At 35.6% G+C, this 18,778-nt stretch overlaps 1 protein-coding gene across 3 annotated transcripts in view; it reads right to left on the bottom strand.

The window, feature by feature from the left end:
* Window positions 1-659: 659 nt before the first annotated feature.
* Window positions 660-18,778, bottom strand: part of LOC138309371 (solute carrier organic anion transporter family member 4C1-like) — a 66,577-nt gene continuing 48,458 nt past the window's right edge. For all 3 annotated transcript variants that reach the window (XM_069250552.1, XM_069250551.1, XM_069250550.1), the window contains exons 6-12: window positions 16,034-16,155; window positions 12,324-12,584; window positions 11,434-11,629; window positions 9,987-10,140; window positions 9,090-9,274; window positions 6,007-6,071; window positions 660-4,680 (exon numbers count right to left, since the gene is read on the bottom strand). In XM_069250552.1, coding sequence (XP_069106653.1) covers window positions 4,343-4,680; window positions 6,007-6,071; window positions 9,090-9,274; window positions 9,987-10,140; window positions 11,434-11,629; window positions 12,324-12,584; window positions 16,034-16,155 — 1,321 coding nt within the window. In that variant the 3' untranslated portion in view covers window positions 660-4,342. The remainder of the gene's footprint in view (window positions 4,681-6,006; window positions 6,072-9,089; window positions 9,275-9,986; window positions 10,141-11,433; window positions 11,630-12,323; window positions 12,585-16,033; window positions 16,156-18,778) is intronic.

The raw sequence follows: 18,778 nt of genomic DNA, 5'->3' as shown, positions 1-18,778 counted from the left end.
TTTCGTTCATGTTTTGATTTTAGGTATAACCCGATCACAAAAGCCACTTAAAATCATATGTCACCTGGTTAATTTTTCTTCTAGGGTTGCTTAAGATATGTACTAATGACATAAAATTCCTGATTTTAAAGTTTTGTCAATAAATAATATTTCCTCCGTGTAACATCCCTTAACATATAAAGAATATGCCCGTAACATGTTCATAACTTCAGTAGATGATATAGATTTCATAACTTTATCAAATAAGCTGGGGTTTTCTCAATAAAACGAAATATCATTATTTTAGAATTAAATCCGGACCCAATTTTAGTGAAAAATTGCATCAAAATAGTCATGTTTTCTTTTTATCTGAAAAATGATATCAGGAAAATTCGATTTTTTTATAATCCCCATGAAGATTGACTTATTTGCAATAAGCCAATAAAAAGTATACCTCACCGCATTATTTTTCAAAATATGACCGATTTAATTTCTAATACCCTAATATCACTTCAGGACGTACAATAAAAAACGAGAACGCCAGATACGTGTATATTATAAGCGGAAAAAAAGAGGATACTATTTAATTCTCACAATGAAACAGAAGAGCGCCAAGTATTTCTACAGAAAAGGATGAACCTAACTCTTAAACTGCTTAGTAAAAACAAGAGAACGTCAAAGTAGTTGAAATATTTTTATTCAATAACAATATTCCTCTATAAAAATAGCCTATGTTAAACATTTTAAGTTGGTTTTGATATTGTTCTTTCATAGATTTCATAAAACTTGCAGTAGACATTAATGAGATGTTGTAACTACGTAACGTCACACATCCACACAGGAGACAGTAAGTAAAACGAATTGCGCACGAGAAAAAGCAGTAATAAACAGACAACCGCATTCACTATGTATTAACATACTTGGAGGGATTGTACAAAAGAGACACAATGTATAAGCACCATATATAGACAGCACCATACTCTCGTTACGTCATAACCGTCAATATATTACAATATCTCCAGACCTAACTTCTTACTTCGACTCCATCCATTACTAGTTTTTGGATCTGTTCATCATGTCCTCATGTCTTTGAGAGGAGACTTTGGTGGGATAGCACTATCGATCAGACAGGAAATAAAACAAATATATCTTTTAACACATGGCGCAAATAAGGAATGTTGTCCCCACTCGATCAAAAAAATAAACAATAAAATTTGAATTTTACTTTCCGTTGCATTTGTTTTCTTATTTATTTTTATTTGATCGCAATCCGGCATTATTGCAGTATTTCATTACTTTAAATCTAATATCTTCTACTTTTTTCAGAAGTTAGACCAGCGCCTTGAGTAAATTGATCTTATTGGCTTACACTGCAAGCTTATTGTGTATTTAATGAATATACTGCAGCCTCCCAAAACATATACGCATTCGTACACAATATACTGCAGACAGGACAAGCTGCGCTTAGACGACTCCAGCTGTTGACAGGACGTTAAACATGATCAACTGACTTCTCAACTTATTACAAATAATCGTCTTCTGGAGATATATCAAAGTGTTAATTTTAGAAGAAGAAGAAATAATATAATATAATATGAATTAATCAAATTGATTCGCTATGCATGAATTTATTCATAACTGCAAACAAACGATTCTGCAAGAAATTATGCCGGGTTGGAAATTCATGCAGTTACACTTTTCAGTTAATAAAGAAGAAAAAATAAGTGAATGGAGTGTTTATATATAGATACATTCTTAATTTGGACGAACAAAATCAGAATTACACGGTACTTAATTAAAAATAAAACGTCATTGCCAATTAAACACTGACTGGCTGAAAGGCTAAAACATGAAGAACTGAAAGCTGTTATGCAAGGAAAACATTGCTGCACAATCATCAAATGATCATTTTTAAACAATCTAACAATTAAACAGTGAGTAAAGATATTGCAATCAAAACAATAACTAAAAAAATCCCATGTCATTCGAATACCATTTAACAATAATAGTAATAACGTCTTCTAAATCTACTCATATATCTCTATATATATATATCTATAATTCTGCAATAGATAAAAAACGCTGATACTATCACATTAACTAATTGCAGTTATATCATCAACATAGGACCGTCAACATGTACATTCCATCATATGACTTTATTTTTCAATGCATGCAGAAGAAACAAAAACTATTTATTTTGTGACTGAAATGTAAAATAATTAAAAAATAACTATTATCTGAATTCATTTTTTTGTAAAAATGTCTTGAAATAATAAGAAATTTAAAAAAAAATTCCCGGAATTATTTTTTAATAATTCCAAAAATACTAAAATTATTGAAAGATCTTATCTGACGGCTACACGCTGTGATAAATCCAGAGATGTTTTTATATATGCCCTATAAATGTATGAACAATGGGAGGGGAGTTGCGTTCAAATTAGCGCAATCGCAATGACGTATGCATACAAGCACAATGCAGGATCGGACTACTTCTAGTTTACGCTTGGATAAAATGTTGCGTCATATGATCATCGAAATAAACTGCAATTACTTCGTTTACACTGAATATATCTGTATCCAATTGCGTTCATACCACCTTTAACGCAATCAAAACACTGTTCAATCTCTATAAATTTCATATGGAAAAATAAATAGTACGAAGGACAGTCACCCGTATGAAGTGTATAACTAATTGGTGATAACATTATATGGTACCATTCTATTTTCATTTTATATGACATGCATTCACAATAGTGTTATTTACGAAGATTTGTAATTAAAACATTTGATATTTACCGTAAAGAACTGATAATAAATGTTTCCGATAAGTAGATGTTTATCGGAACAAATACCGAAATTTGAGACAATTCTATAATGTCTTTTCTGATCAGATCATAAGCAGACCTTTCACCATGTTATACTCACACTGTATTAGAAACTTGTCAATCACAGCGTAACTCTTAAGAGTGAAGAGAATTTGCCAATTTGATCGTCATATTTTACAACTTGTATTGATTCAGCTGCCTCTTTTGTCATGCATCAGACGAAAATAAAAACAAATGTACAGCAGTAAAATGCGAAGGCTTAAAATACAACTTCATATAATTTTGTTCATGATAATACCGGTTAAAGACAACTTGATATTATTTTCATAATAATACCGATTAGAGACAACTTGATATTATATTATAAATGCTAGTTTTCAACAACAGTACAATCAGAACATCGAGTTCAACAAGGTCTTCGAGATATATGAGTTCGAGTTAAGGAAGTTTGACTGTATACACTTAATTAATACTTCGTTATGGAATGTCATGTCATACCCGGATGGAAGTGTCCAGCAAAACGAGAGTTTTGGCGAAATTAAGGATATGTAGACAAAGTATTTGTTTTCATACTAGATACCTTCACGGAAGCATCAATGTTGGGTGTAAAAAGGAGTAATTTAATGCTACTGTGTTGTTGGTTTTTATTTGCGGGAATTAAAATTAGCTTTATTCGTGGTCAAGGTAATTTCAGCGAACTTACAAATATAATTAGCTTTATTCGTGGTCAAGGTAATTTCAGCGAACTTACAAATACACGAATTTAACAGTCAGTGAGACAGATACATGATCGCGAGCGCATGACCAGCGAACATAAATATATATATATATTACATATACACACGAAGCTGAAATATTTGTTGTCTTATAAAGAGAAAAGTTGACCCGCAAAACCAACCGGCTAAAAGGTATGCAAAATTAGCAACTCTTTGTACATACAAGTACAGTCATCCTGGAATGGTAAAAATAATATCGTTAATATATGTTTGATATGACGAGCACAAAAAATTATTAACCATTCAAAAATATAACACAATAATATAGCATTATACAACATAGCACCAGACGGACGTACACATTTTCATTTGGTCGACTTTTAGGAATCTGGTGTCTCTACAGTGGCCCCTCGATAATCCGGACACTTGCGTTTTTATCTCAAACCGTCTAGATTGTGAATTTTCCGGACTATCGTATTCGGTCTACTTAGTTGTTCCCTGGTATTTCTATTCAGATTATGATGTTTCTTGACTACCGAATTCAGTCTTCTTAATCAATAATAAAATCAGTTCCCTGGTAGTTCTGTCCGGATTGTGAGTTTTCCGGACTATCGAATTCAGTCTCCTTAGTCAATAATAAAATCAGTTTCCTGGTAATTCTGTCCGGATTGTGAGTTTTCCAGACTATCGAATTAAGTCCACTTAGTCAATAATAAAATCAGTACCCTGGTTATTATGTCCGGATTGTGAGTTTTCCGGACTATTGCTGTCCGGATTATCGCAGATCCACAATCAAAAAAGCACCTTTAACATCTAATACTATAACACTGTCACCGTACTCTGCTGTTCTATTATATCAGAGCCGTTACAACTACTAGTGTCTTCCTTGTCCCCTTGTCGTAACGAGTCCGAAGATTTCGACCCGTTTGATACCACATACGACACAGACTTCTCTATGGGTGGTTTGTAGAGTTTATATGCACTGACAAATAATATACTGGTGGTGATTTTTACTGCGAATAAAATGATGAAGAAGTTCCGACTAAGTTGAGCATTATCGTATATCCAACAGGACGTGTTTTCTCCGCATTTCTCCTTCCACACCAGACAGGAACTGTCAATTACAGTACCAAACATGATAGGGCCGGGCACCGTGCCTGTGGAGAGAATACGAGGATTTTACAGTACAAGATAACTAAAGAAATTAACGTGTCTGATCAGTAAATATAAAATAACAAATATTTTAATATATTTACATTTTAACACTGCGACTCCCATTACTCTACTGACAATCGTGGTCTGCCGTATGAGTCAATAAATGCAGCCTAGATTTTGTATAGTAATATCTACATTAACGGATTTGAGTCTTGTTTACTTGACACCATGTTAGTCCGCGCGGGAAAATTGACATTGAAGTTGAATGAACTAGTTTGGTTCTGAAACTCATAGAAAACCTGGAAGGTCTGGATAATTGAAAATAAATTGAAAAGCTGTTGAAAAACATTGAAATCGTGTTATATTTCCAATTTGTTATAGGGACTATTTTTAACACATTGAACTTGGCTGTTGAGGTAAAATGGCTGAAGCGGGAAACGCAAATGTTCACTCGCATATATATTATGTTTTACTTTGAACTAGAAAGCAAAATGTAAATATTACATTTAAAGGATTGTTAGATTACATTTATTGGAGATGTAAATGCAATCTGGGTGGCAGATGAATAGAATAGCGCCCGTTAGGGCAATCTAACAATCCTTTAATTGTTACAGAAACCCAAATAACATTCAGGTAATGTACAGTGGTTTTCCATCTGATGAATCAGAGTTACTTCCCTTCATTATACTATGTCACACTGAACTATTCTGTTCATTTATACATCGCTGACAAATGGTATTTTCTCTATCACAAACATGAGCGGACGAATCAGTACTTTCTTCAGTTACAAAAAATACTTATTTTACACCATTACCACCATTGAAAAGTTTGTGGATATTAATTCACTTGAAGGGAAAAATATTGAAAAATAATTGACAGATCAAGCCAAAAGCAAAACAAGTCATTTTTTTTATTATTTCCATGACATATATTTGCATCGTTAGTATCGTTTATGCTCTGTTGGCGTTCGAACTGACGGCAGGAACGCTTGATTTTTGTAGATAACCCTGAACAGCAATAACCTCGTCCTAGATATTCAAGAGGTTACTATCACTGTCGCTATATCCTCCTCTGGGATCTTTCAAGACTTAACTGAAGGCTCTGTCTACGATCTCATATGTATACGATGAAATTAGGTAGATGAGCCCTTATGAAATTAAAAAAAGAGATTGATTAATTGAATTCTTCACAGGAGTCAGAAAAGACTTGTATTTGTAGCTTTTTCCCCATAAAAAGCCTTCAGTTTTGTAATGAAAAGTTCAGGGGTGGATGTGACGATAGTGATTGTAACCCCTTAAATATCGACTATGCAACAACGTATGCCTTACCCATGAGTCTGACCACAAACCACTGGATCCCCAGGGCAAAAGTCCTCTGTTTATCATGAATACATCTGAAACGAAACCATTACAATATAAGTAACCAGGCTCTTAATTCAATTTATTCATCACTATTATTTCTGAATTCATTGTATTGCCGCAAGGGAACGTCAGAGAAATATCTACCGAAAGTGAATATTTTAGATGATATATTTTCTTATATTTTCATGATTTTTTTTATTTACTTATTTTATTCTTCGAAGGATTCACAGTGGGTTGTAAACAACTGAAAACCTCTTTTTTAATGTGATTTTCATGGAATGTCTCGTAAAAAGTAGAAATAATAACAACGATGCCACATTATGCATATTTTGTGGTTTGAATGTAGACAATATCCAAAACGAGCATTCAGGGAAACGCCTAAGGAATATCGGAACTCCTAAAAACATAGACATAGGGCCAGTGCTTACCATTATCGACCTATACCTGTGCTGTTATTATTGTTATCGATAACATCACTACAACCAACGGATCAAACACTTTAGCAAAAATATATTTCAAAAAGAAACTTCAAGTATGTATCAATGTTTTGAACGTATCATTATATTTACGGATTTAAAGCCAAAACATAGTTTCGAGTAGTTAACACTGTGGAGTTAACTATCCGCCGGCACAGCACAGCAGTTGTGTTCATAAACAATGGGGAAGGAACTGCTAAAACACTGGGACACTCCTTATGTTGATTAGGACTAATTAGATGAATCCGAACACTAACCACGGGTAATGTAGGCGGTAACTCGTAGTCGCAGTCCTATTTAGCAGTCACCGTGATAATATGACATTAAAACGTCCAAAAGGACTTTCTTTCTATTTCTACTTTATGACCTATTTCGCCGACACGATTCCATAAGTTTTAAGCAATAAATAAGGACTTTCCGTTGTTCTATCGTTACTTGTGAGCTTAAATCGCCAACGCGGTGTTCCATAACCAGTGTTACGCTACAATTAGAACTTTCCGGTACTCTATTATTACGTTATGACTTAATTTCGTCAACACGACTCGAAAACAAGTTTTACGTCATGAGATGTAATTATTACACTATATATATAAACAACAAGGACACACGACTGTGCTGGATGTGACTCAGATACAATGGTACTCCCATCATCCCGCTACAAATCGATATCATGCCGATCTGTATTCAGCCCATGGCGACAGTCCACATTTAACAGTGATTACCGCGCTCATTGCTATTGACATGGCTGTTCAGTTACGACAGTGGAAACCTATTAATTCAAGCGCTGTATCCCGTTACGTTTGTCGGGTGGCTTTAATGTCTTTTGCTGTAGACTTACAGCGCCATATAAATACTATATTTTCACCAATATTAATGTCATTTTCATCATAATCGTCGTCATTTCCAAACGTTTTTATATGATCTTATTTCTCATAGTTCGTCCTTATTGTCACTCTGGCTTATATCAACATACTCGAATCTAAATATATTATCCAACGGCGAATTGCGCTATCGATTTTACGTTCCCATAAATCTATCACATATACGGATTACCATAAAATAACGCGATCATTATTTTAGCAGAATAATCACAGCGCGACCAAGACATATCACCGCTACAATTAATGCCTTGCCAAAACATGGCTATGAAAGTGAGTTGTAATTAGACACGATACTACCACCTAACAAACGTCTATACTTATTGTTTGTCTCAAAGGTATGTCAAGTACGCCGCCATTTTGTTTTTGTGTAACAATTCAAACAAACGGTTTTCCCTGACTAAACATTTCGCTGCCTGTAGCCTTTTTGTCACTGACGTCAATAAAGCCAATGTTTGTCGTGGGTCCTCGGTATTGATTGAAGAGCCACAATACAGCGGCCATTGAACAGGACGAATATTGTATGGCATCCCTACCCCCGTATTCGTTACAAAGTAACAGTCTTAATTACCGGCCTAGCTTGTGAACCCATCGATTGGCTAGAAAAAGGTTTTACGTGAGGTATTGTCACGCCGTTCATTATTGTTGTCGGTGACGTCATGTGTACATCACGTGACCGTCTGTTCAGATCACAAATGTTTGGTTGGGTCACGACTGAATAGTACATTTTATTAATTGAATTGAATTACTTCTGTATGGTCCATTATTATGGTATGACGATCTATATCTAACAAAGCTGTTTATTAATCATTGAGTGTCATATTTTGACATTGGTGTATAGCAAATCCAATGGTCACGTTAGCGCACCATGATAGATATGCTAGAACACTCAATTTATGTTACACACCAATGTATGTCAAAAACATGACATTCAACGTTTATATATTTACATTTAACTTGTTAACATCCAGACATGAGCTGGTATCTTGGTTGTGGTTGACCCCTATATGTTTTTAAGGTTGACCCCTATATGTTGATAAGGTTGACCCCTATATATTGATAAGGTTGACCCCTATATGTTAATAAGGTTGACCCCTATATGTTGATAAGGTTGACCCCTATATGTTAATAAGGTTGACCCCTATATGTTAATAAGGTTGACCCCTATATGTTAATAAGGTTGACCCCTATATGTTAAAACAATCATAATAAACAAACTTAGTTATAGAAAGCAATTGCTTGACATTAAAAGATTTTCTACTCATGAAATATTTGCTTGTTTCAAAAAGAGAATACCTTCGAATTGCATAAATTGACCATTGTTTCAAGACCAAACCTTTTGTTACATACATGTAAAAAAACATACGGAATTATTTACAAATATCCATTTTTTTGCAATTTCGGTCAAAAGGATAATAAATTTGGTGTCGGATCAAATGCCCATCATATAATCTCGTTTGTTAAGATTTCAGAAAGCGAAAAGGCAAAACGAATATATATTCTCTGCTTTTAAAAGAAGCTATCGTTTACACCAACTTAAAATTTTGACGTAATTCGTAATTTGTGAACGATGTTTTGTATACATATATTCCCAGAAACGTACATTAGAATATCAGCTATTTTGCAAGGAATTTACATCAATTTTATCCATGTCATTCAGTAATCCGAATCCTATTGCTTTAATCATCCGTCTTACCTTAGTGTTACCGACAAGGCTGGAGGTGACTGCGCAAACCGGAAGAAGATGTCTAATAACAGAACCGGCAGGAAGATATAAAGAAGAAGGCACGTTTCCCTGCATTTACCGGAAGTGACAGTGGTGGTGGAGTTGTCGGCTGAGTATCCCTCATAATGACTCAAACACGTACAGTTGTTATAGGTCTGTAAACAAACATATACAATCACAGAAATAATGTCGTACATGTGTACATGTTAGACTTTCCTAGGAATCGTATTGGAATCTTTTCAAGTTTAAGTTGAAGGCGCTTCCAATAATAAATGGTCCGTAATACCAATAATTTGTTTGTTTAAGTCCAATGGCCCATCGACAGCTAGGTCCATTTTATCTTTACATTGGAGAACCAAAAAGGTCATAAAGGATACTTCAGATAAAAATTACAAAAGGGGATTCAAGAAGTTAAACCGTGAAGCATTGACTGTATGATTATGTTACTTAGTTCAAAAGGTGCTAAAGACGAATACGAATGGAAATGGGGAGACACTAAAATTCAAAACAACCAAACGAAATGTCAATAGCTAGGAATTATTGTTCTAGCTTTTTGCGACAAAGGCTAGGTATTGGTATCTTCAATTCTACAACAGATAGATGTCGACGCTTGCATCTCATTGATGTGACTTACAAAAAAACCACCTTACAACTAGGTCAAGATTTAAGTGTCCCATGTTGAACCAAAAGGCAAACAACCTAACAGTGTTCAGATGGTTGTATGAGTCGCAAGGTTATGTGATTAGCAGAAATAGAATGTCAACCATCGCCAACACTTAGCAAATGTCTCCATCTGGTAATGGCAAATGATGTAAGGCTACAATCGATACAGGCATGTCACAATCATTAAATTTGTGCACTACCTACCGATCTGTCGGCATTGTGACCATGGCAACCCGCGTGACAAGGGGAGAAATATTGGACCTCCTGATCACTGCAGACTGGCTGGTAAAATTCCGAGGAACACGAACAGTTCTTGTTACAGGATTCGGATTGTAAGTTCGGAAGTTCCTCGAAATAACTGCAAAAAGTAAATATCAAATACATGTTTAATGCATAATGTTTAGGTCAAATACATGTTTAATGCATAATGTTTAGGTTCTACAAGCAAAGAATCACCGATAAAAACTAAATTTGCATGATTATGAATGAGATAACATCATATAACAAGCAAATTCGTGGAATTTCCATCCCCCACTTTCAGGACAAATTCAAGGTAAACATTATTGAGGTTAGGTTTAACCTTGGTTGAAACATGAAAAATAAACTGAAGTCTTATTTGGAAGTAAGAGATTTAACTTTGTTATCAAGTTTGAAGAAATCGGTTAATATTTATTACAGTTATTGTACGGAAGTGGCAGAAAATGACTTTTTTATTAAATCAAAAGGCCATAACTCTGCTAATTGAGATCTGCCAAAAGTTGCAATCGGACTTGGCTAAGCCCTTAAGGCATTTAACTTTGTTACAAAGTTTTAACAATATCAGTTTTTACATTTGTTAGTTACACAGAAACTGCAGAAAAATGACATTTGCATTAAATTAAAGGGCCATAACTCTGATAAATAACATCTGCTGAAAGAGCTGATCGAACCTGGCAAGGCAATTAGGGCATTCAACCTTTTTACAAGTTTGAAGAAAATCGGTTAATATTTATTACAGTTAATTATTGTACGGAAGTGGCAGAAACTGATTTTTTTATTTAAGCAAAGAGCCATAAGTCCGTTAAATAAGGTCTGTTGAAAGTCGCGATCGAACTTGGCCAAGTCCTTAAAGCATTTAACCTCGTTACATTTGATACACTTATTGCACGGAAATAGCAGAAAATGATGTTTTTAGAAATTCAAAGGGCCATAACTCCACTAAATATGGTCCATCGACAGTCGCAATCGAATCTGGCCGAGCCCTTAAGGCATTTAACCTTGTCACCAAGTTTGAAGAAAATCGGTTAACCTTGTCACCAAGTTTGAAGAAAATCGGTTTACATTTGTTACAGTTATTACACGGAAAAGAAGTGTTACAGACATACTGACAGACAGACGGACAAACCCAAATCAATATCCCCCGTTTCGGAGAAAGCGGGGGATAAAAAAGCTTGAATGCTACTTGGTTGTTCATAGAGTGAATATTGGAGGGAACTAAAATATACTTGCATATTTCAGAGTTATCTGCCCTTGTGGGTTGGTATTGATTGTGACATCTAATATTTACAAGCGTGGCGTCATAACTTTCAGTGAAAATAACTCACCAAATAATGATGTCAATCTCTAATATACAATGACGGAATACTACTCTGACTATTTGATGGGTCGTTACCTTGTTGAATATTGCGAACTAACTCCTACAATGGTTTCCTGTTCACATCTGATCCACACACAGAAGTCGAGGACGGTTGCTATGAGACAGACACAGATGATGAGGCGCAGCATCCCTCGGACCTTCAGATTCAGACGTTTACACAAATAGCCACTGACAAACTGACCCCCGGCGGCACCCGGCACAGCAACAATACCTGGGGAAGGAGAGGAAGAGTGATTAGTATCAGGAGCTGATGTTACACAGAGAGGTGTATAAATCCTCTAAAACCCGATATCAGGAGGTACCGGATACAGCAACATTAGCTGGGAGAGAAATAAACATCTCGATACGAGTATACACAGCTAGCAGCTCACACACTGATCTGAGTGATCTCCGATGATATCGGGAACTGCAACAACACATGAGGGAAAGATTGAAGGGTGTTTTACATCAGAAAGAGAAATTACAGATATCCTCTACAAATTGTATCAAACTGATCAACACTGATCAACATACGGGTACTACAACAGGACCTAGGTAGGATGAGGTAGGGCAAACTGTCTCGGGATGCCTGTAGATGTGGGTGATCACAATAAACATAACATTTCTTCATCAAGTATTGATTTTGTTATCAATGTGTGATTCATATTCATTTGAAATACAAAACTCCGAATTCTAGGTTTAGTTCCTTTCATATCATGATTAGAATATTACAGAAATGTAATATTGATCATCATCTGTTCACTTTCCTCTATATCTATCTTTCATACCTGAATAATACTCAATGACACATAAATAGTATCATTTTTGTAATGATATACATAGAAGTAATGTCTTCAGAATCTCCAACATGTTGATCATCATTCTTAAACTTTATTGAAGCCAGCTTCAGATAAACCCCAACTTACCCCCAAGTATGGATGCCCACGCTGCAGTGGTGCCGAATTGGTTTTGGATCAGTTTCGGCATGAATGTGGCGAACCCTGATGTCGACAGTCCCTCGGCTGCCCCCGCCAGTGTCAACAACGCAAAGGCTGGATTCGTCAGTAAAATCCAGAAGGAACGAGGTAGGTCCCTCAAGGAACCGCTGATCTCTTCTTTACTCTTAGAGTCGATCACATGATCGTTATGCATCTGTGACACACGTGTATCCCGGACTGTTTTGGCGGCTAAAAAAACATGAAATATTTTCAAAATAACATCTACGTATGTATGTTTTGTTGAATAGACAATAAACGCTGTGTCATAAACAAAATAAATCTATTGAGGAAGACATTATAGCTCTGAAAAATGTCAATTTTTATTGAAGGCTAATCAACATGGACGAACCATTTGAATAAGGTCAACTCGTCATTTCAGTAGTAAATTTGAAGAACGAAAATTGAAACGCTATTGAACAATATACATATTGTGATAATTTCTATAAAGATTAATTCTGAAGTGAGTATAAACCGAAGCTGGGCGTATTTCAGATGTTCAATAAGGAACTGTATATGACGCCTATCTTTATTTTTTTTTCTTTTTCAACTGCAACTGCAATTGATAAAAGGAGTGTGCAATCGAAATGAAGTTGTTGTTAGTAAGAGACACACTAGAGAGTAACTCAGCAAGTTATCAACGCAATACGTAGTGACTTCAAAGGTGTCTGTCAGCAGTCTATATGATAGATTTGTTTGTTTGATTAATTAAAGTCCTGTTAACACCCAAGGTCATGGAAGGACCATCATCCCATATATGCAGTGTGTATGAAGTGTGCAGTGCGTGTTTTAGAAGACTGTGTGGTATATTCGTGTTATGTCTTCTTGTATAGTGGAACTGTTGCCCTTTTTATAGTGCTATATCACTGAAGCATGCCGCCGAAGACACCAAACAACACACCCCACCCGGTCACATTTTACTGACAACGGCCGTACCAGTCGTCCTTCTCCCTATGTTATATGCTGAGCGATAAGCAGGGGCAGCAACTAACACATTTTAGACCTTGTTTTGTCTCAGCCAGGGGACAGAATCAAGACCCCATCTCATAGGGGCGAACGCTCAACAGAAGGCTAAAAATGTCAAGGGAGACGTAAGGAAGAACAAAGTTAGTTTGGAAAAAGCGAAAAGATATAGATAAGATCCTAAATTTTGTCGCCTTACATGTAATAGGGGCAGCAAGTACAATTATAACGCCCAATCTGCGGAGTTATTATGCGATATAGAACCTAGTACATATATCAATATAATTCGTTTGTGTTTCATGTTCTGCATTTTGACATTTAGACTTAGACGTCAATGGTAGAATAGTAATGTGACGAGTTATAGACACCATACTAAATTGACTGATGCTATTCATGCAGACTAATTACCGCCAATGTGAAACATTAAGTTGACTGATGCTATTCATGAAGACTAATTACCGCCCATGTAAAACATGAAGTTGAGTTAATAGATCATTAATTACTGTAGAAAAATCACAAGAAAGCGAAGTGCTCTTTACTATACACTGATATAATAGCCTATTACACATAGCTGGTTAGGTAGGTTGTGGTACAACGTTATTCTACAAAGTTTCCATGCGATTATATATCGTGAGAGACTGTTAGTTAATACCAAACCATCTGGATCTCATAAAAATATAAATAAACCGAACCATCTCCGGTGTCGTCGGTAACGTCAAAACACGACAAGGCATAGCATACTGGCAGTGTATTGTTTTACTGGTGTGATGCTTTCACTTAAAATCCACTCATATTTTACAAGACTAAAAATCATTCCTAAGGTGCAGTTAAGCAGAAACGAATTGATCAAAAGTGTGTATGCATTATGTCTACCAATAACTTCTCGTTTATTCCTGCAATAGACACTAGTAAACATACTACCAAGGTAATTTGGTGACAGGAATATGTTCCGCACCCTGTGGACTTTCCTGAAATGTACATTTTTTGCATATTTTGTCAAAATGTACAAGGTACGCAATACGTTATGCGTCAACAGTATTAACTAAGGTTAGTCAGGATTCGTACACACTATCTATCAACTAAGTGATGTTCAAGTACACCTGAGAGGTGATATATAGACATACAAAATATCACTAGATTACACAGTGGATATCTTAATGTTAGAGGTAGGCGATTGCCTGTGATATCGTTACTAAATGAAAGAAGGAAAACTAAATAGAAATGAATAAAGAATGAAATAAAATTACACGTGCAAAGAAGGTACAATGGTAATGTCATAGTAAATAGATGCAACAAAATTAAAACATTTTTTATCAATATCAATCTGATCAACTAACTATTTTAATTATGATTTCTCTTACTTAATTAATGCGTAAAACAAATATCAAAAGTTATCAGTAGACGCAAACTAGATATATTATACTTTGAGTTAAGGATCACCGCCCTGCTGGTTGGGCGTCAGAACTGTACTTGCTGCCACTATTGCATCGTCATAGAAGGCGTTTAGATTTTACATGTTATCTTTGCTCTTCTTCTTAACTAACTTTCTTCTTCCTAACGCCTCCCTTGACACCACCTCACTTTTTGTCTTCTGTTGAGCGCTTGCCCCTGTAAGGTAGGCTCAGATAGGATCAGATAGGATGTCCCTTAGCCTAGACACACGAAGTCAAAAAAGTGGTAGTTTCCGTTTCTGCTTAGCGCTGGGCATTAAGGGAGTGGGCGAATGGTGCGCCAGTTTTCGGTATAATGTGATCGGGTAGGGTGTGTTGCTTGATGTCTTCGACGGCGTGCTACAAAACAACACATCGCATACATGGGAGGTCGTCCTTACATGAGCCTAGCTCTTTATAGAAAGTTGATTAATCAAGCAAACAAATAAGTTGAGGATCAGGTAAATCATCGGGATCTCCTGAACTGTAAATCCATTTGATAGCATTAGGCGGTGGATGATTTGAGAGCGAAATTGTTTACAATCTATAGCCACGAGTAGAGCTTGACAGTACGAGTACATGTATCACTGTAGTCTTAACGACACAGAAGTGTCACGTGACACCGAAATAAAGTTAATTCGGATCTAATTCCAAATCTATGACCAATAAAAACTATTCTTATGTCGCATAAAGTACGTGAAAACACACGTGAGCTGTTTATGAGATAGATATGTACGCACACATAAAACACATTCGAATGATGCACCACATAGTTACATTATATAAGGCTAGGAAATATTCCGGGAATCTCACATCAGCAGACGCACGTGCATGGATGCTGGAACGTACTTACAGGTGCTTTTTTCTGTTCTTGTGTTTATTTAGGTCAGGGTGATTTTCAGGGTTAATTAAAGTACATCGTAATATGTACGTTTAATGGAATACGATTGCCAACTAAGTGTTCGTAACTTAAAATAACGCGATAATTGTATTGATTCCGCAGAAGCCATTAAAGATTGTTGGTAAGTATAGTAGAGATAAACACCAAATGTCTTCATTATTTTCGTTTTAAAATATAAGGTTGTAGCTTGCATTGTGTTAATAATTAAATTAATTTAAGGCCGTACCAGGCTTTTTGATAGAGGAATGTCGGAATTACAGGAGAACAATAGATTAGTATTCAGTTCCTTATGGTTTCAGGAAAACGTTTTGATTTGCAATTCCTACCATTCTGTATGCCCTACTTACCTGGTAGTTCTACGCCGTAGGCAGCCATTGGTATCGCTACTGACACCATTACTAGAGAGGCCACCAGGAAGCCTACCCACCAAGCCCCTACCCATCGGGGATCACCAGGGACTAGATTCCCGCTAAAACAAAAACCGCAAACTGTCGTCTCAATACAGTACAACAAAATTATTGTCACGCCAAGTACAACAAAACTATCGTCACAACCAAGTACAATAAAGTATTGTCAAAACAAAGCACAGCAAAACGTCTGTCACAGCCAAGTATCGTCATAACAAAGTACAATAAATAAAGTACAGTCAAATCAAAGTAAAACAAAAATATCGTCACAACAAAGTACATCAAAGTATCTTCGCAACAAAGTACAACAAAGTATTGTCACAGTAACGTACAACAAAGTATTGTCACAGCAGTGTACAATACAATACAGTCAAGTCAAAGTACAATAACAAAGTATCGTCATAAGCAAAGTACAACAAAAATATCGTCACAACAAAGTATCGTCACAACAAAGTACAGCAAATGTATTGTCACAACAAAGTGCAACAAAGTATCGTCACAACAAAGTATCGTCATAACAATGTACAACCAAGTATTGTCACAACAAAGTATTGTCAAGTCAAAACAAAGTACAAAAAGTATTGTCACAACAAAGTACAACAAAGTATCGTCACAACAAAGTATCGTCACAACAAAGTATTATCACAACAAAGTATCGTCACAACAAAGTATTGTCATAACAATGTACAACCAAGTATTGTCACAACAAAGTATTGTCAAAACAAAGTACAAAAAGTATTGTCACAACAAAGTACAACAAAGTATCGTCACAACAAAGTATTATCACAACAAAGTACAACAAAGTATCGTCACAACAAATATCGTAACAACAAAGTACAACAAAGTATCGTCACAACAAAGTATCATCACAACAAAGTACAACTAAGTATCGTCACAACAAAATATCGTCAGAACAAGGTAAAATAAAGGTTTGTATCAACAATGTAACAGTTTTACCACACAACACCTTAAATCATATTGTCGTCACATCAAAGTATAATAATTTATTTCTTAAAAACAAAGACACAAAGGTCATGAACTGTATAATGAAATATGCTCAAAATCATTTATAAGATATGTTTTGAACTATAACGTAATATCGTAATATCAGGTCATGAACTGTATAATGAAATATGCTCAAAATCATTTATAAGATATGTTTTGAACTATAACATAATATCGTAAATTTTCCAATAATATTGAACAAAAAACTTAACACCGCTAAAACAATTCAAACAATACATTCGTTATCAACATTTGACTAGTTTGATAAAAGGAGGACATACGATGAAAGGTTAACACTATCCGGTTTACCAGAGACATCAAGCTATAGAGCTCAAAACGATAAATAATGTGTATCTCAAAACACCGGGCCGTTACAGGTCGATAGGTATCATGAACGAAATAACAAAAAATTATTCCAACTCAAAAATAACAAATGAAGGTAATACGTGAACCAACTATAGATCTATAACAGAACGGAATCATTGACATGGGGTATTTAAAAATGGGTTATCGCCTTCATTACAGGCACTCGCCATTGATCAAATCTAGATCAAATCCGAGGTGAGCAATAGTCACACGACAACACATTGTGAAGGTTAAAGCAGTGATATCACGAGCAGACGACACTTATTGAATTTTTTTTCTTAAGCCTACATCAAATGGATACTTTTAAACTCTTTTGCTGGCTTGCTTGAGCGATGGATCCCCATTCATGTTCTTTTATACTGGAAGTGCAACGCGGTAGTATTTTGAATATAATATAACAAAAGTGTATGATAGCCCAAAACGCCTTCGCAAGCTGGTAAATTCAAGAAATGAGTTCTAAACAGCTAGTGAACTCATAGTTTGTCGTCTGCTTGGATACAACTGCTTATAATCTTCACTATAGGCATGTTATGTTTTCCTGTATTTATCTATTCAGTGGAATCAGAGTTATTCTAGACAGGTACGGGTTTCTCAGTGATTTATAACCATGTGTCGTTTCGTAATTTTGCTACATCAATTCTTTTCACTTTGAATGGCATTTTCAGCTAAACACAAGGCCATTTGGAAGGGGAAATATTCAGTTTATAAGGTAATTTTTGTTGAGATTAAAGGAAGAGGTAGAAGCCGCTATCTTAATGTATCGACGTGAATCACGTCGCATGAATAAAATCACTGTCGGTAAAATAAATCATAGCGCTAAAGGTCAACAAACGAAACTTGAGCTTACAATGGTATCACCCTTAACGACCGAGGTGAAAGGTCATACAATTCACAGTTACACGGCCGTGTGTGCAGCATTGAGTAATAGTATACTAATATTTACGATAATTTGGGTAATTTTGATGTCAAATATTGGGTAATTCACACCAGTTCCGCACATTTGTTATTGAATTTTAAAACTTCAAACCACTACATTCAAGTAAATGACACTGGGAATTAGATCCATTATGTACATATTTTTGTATATGTTCATAATAACACACACTTGACAAGCTTTTTTTAGTCCCTGTAGACTTTCACACCAGTCGACGACAGCTGACTGACTGTATCGAAGGTCAGAGAACATTTGTTATGTGTGTTTGCTAAATTCCATACAAATGCGACTCTGACAAAAGCTCAAGTCAAATGTTATGATGAAATATGACGCTCGGGGTTTGTGAAATTACTCTGTATGCTATCTCGCAATGACATGGA

Source organism: Argopecten irradians, chromosome 15 (genome assembly GCF_041381155.1).
Source record: "Argopecten irradians isolate NY chromosome 15, Ai_NY, whole genome shotgun sequence".
Classification (NCBI taxonomy): Eukaryota; Metazoa; Mollusca; class Bivalvia; order Pectinida; family Pectinidae; genus Argopecten; species Argopecten irradians.
The sequence above is the reverse complement of the archived record's forward strand: the minus strand, read 5'-3'. Positions and strand labels throughout refer to the sequence as shown.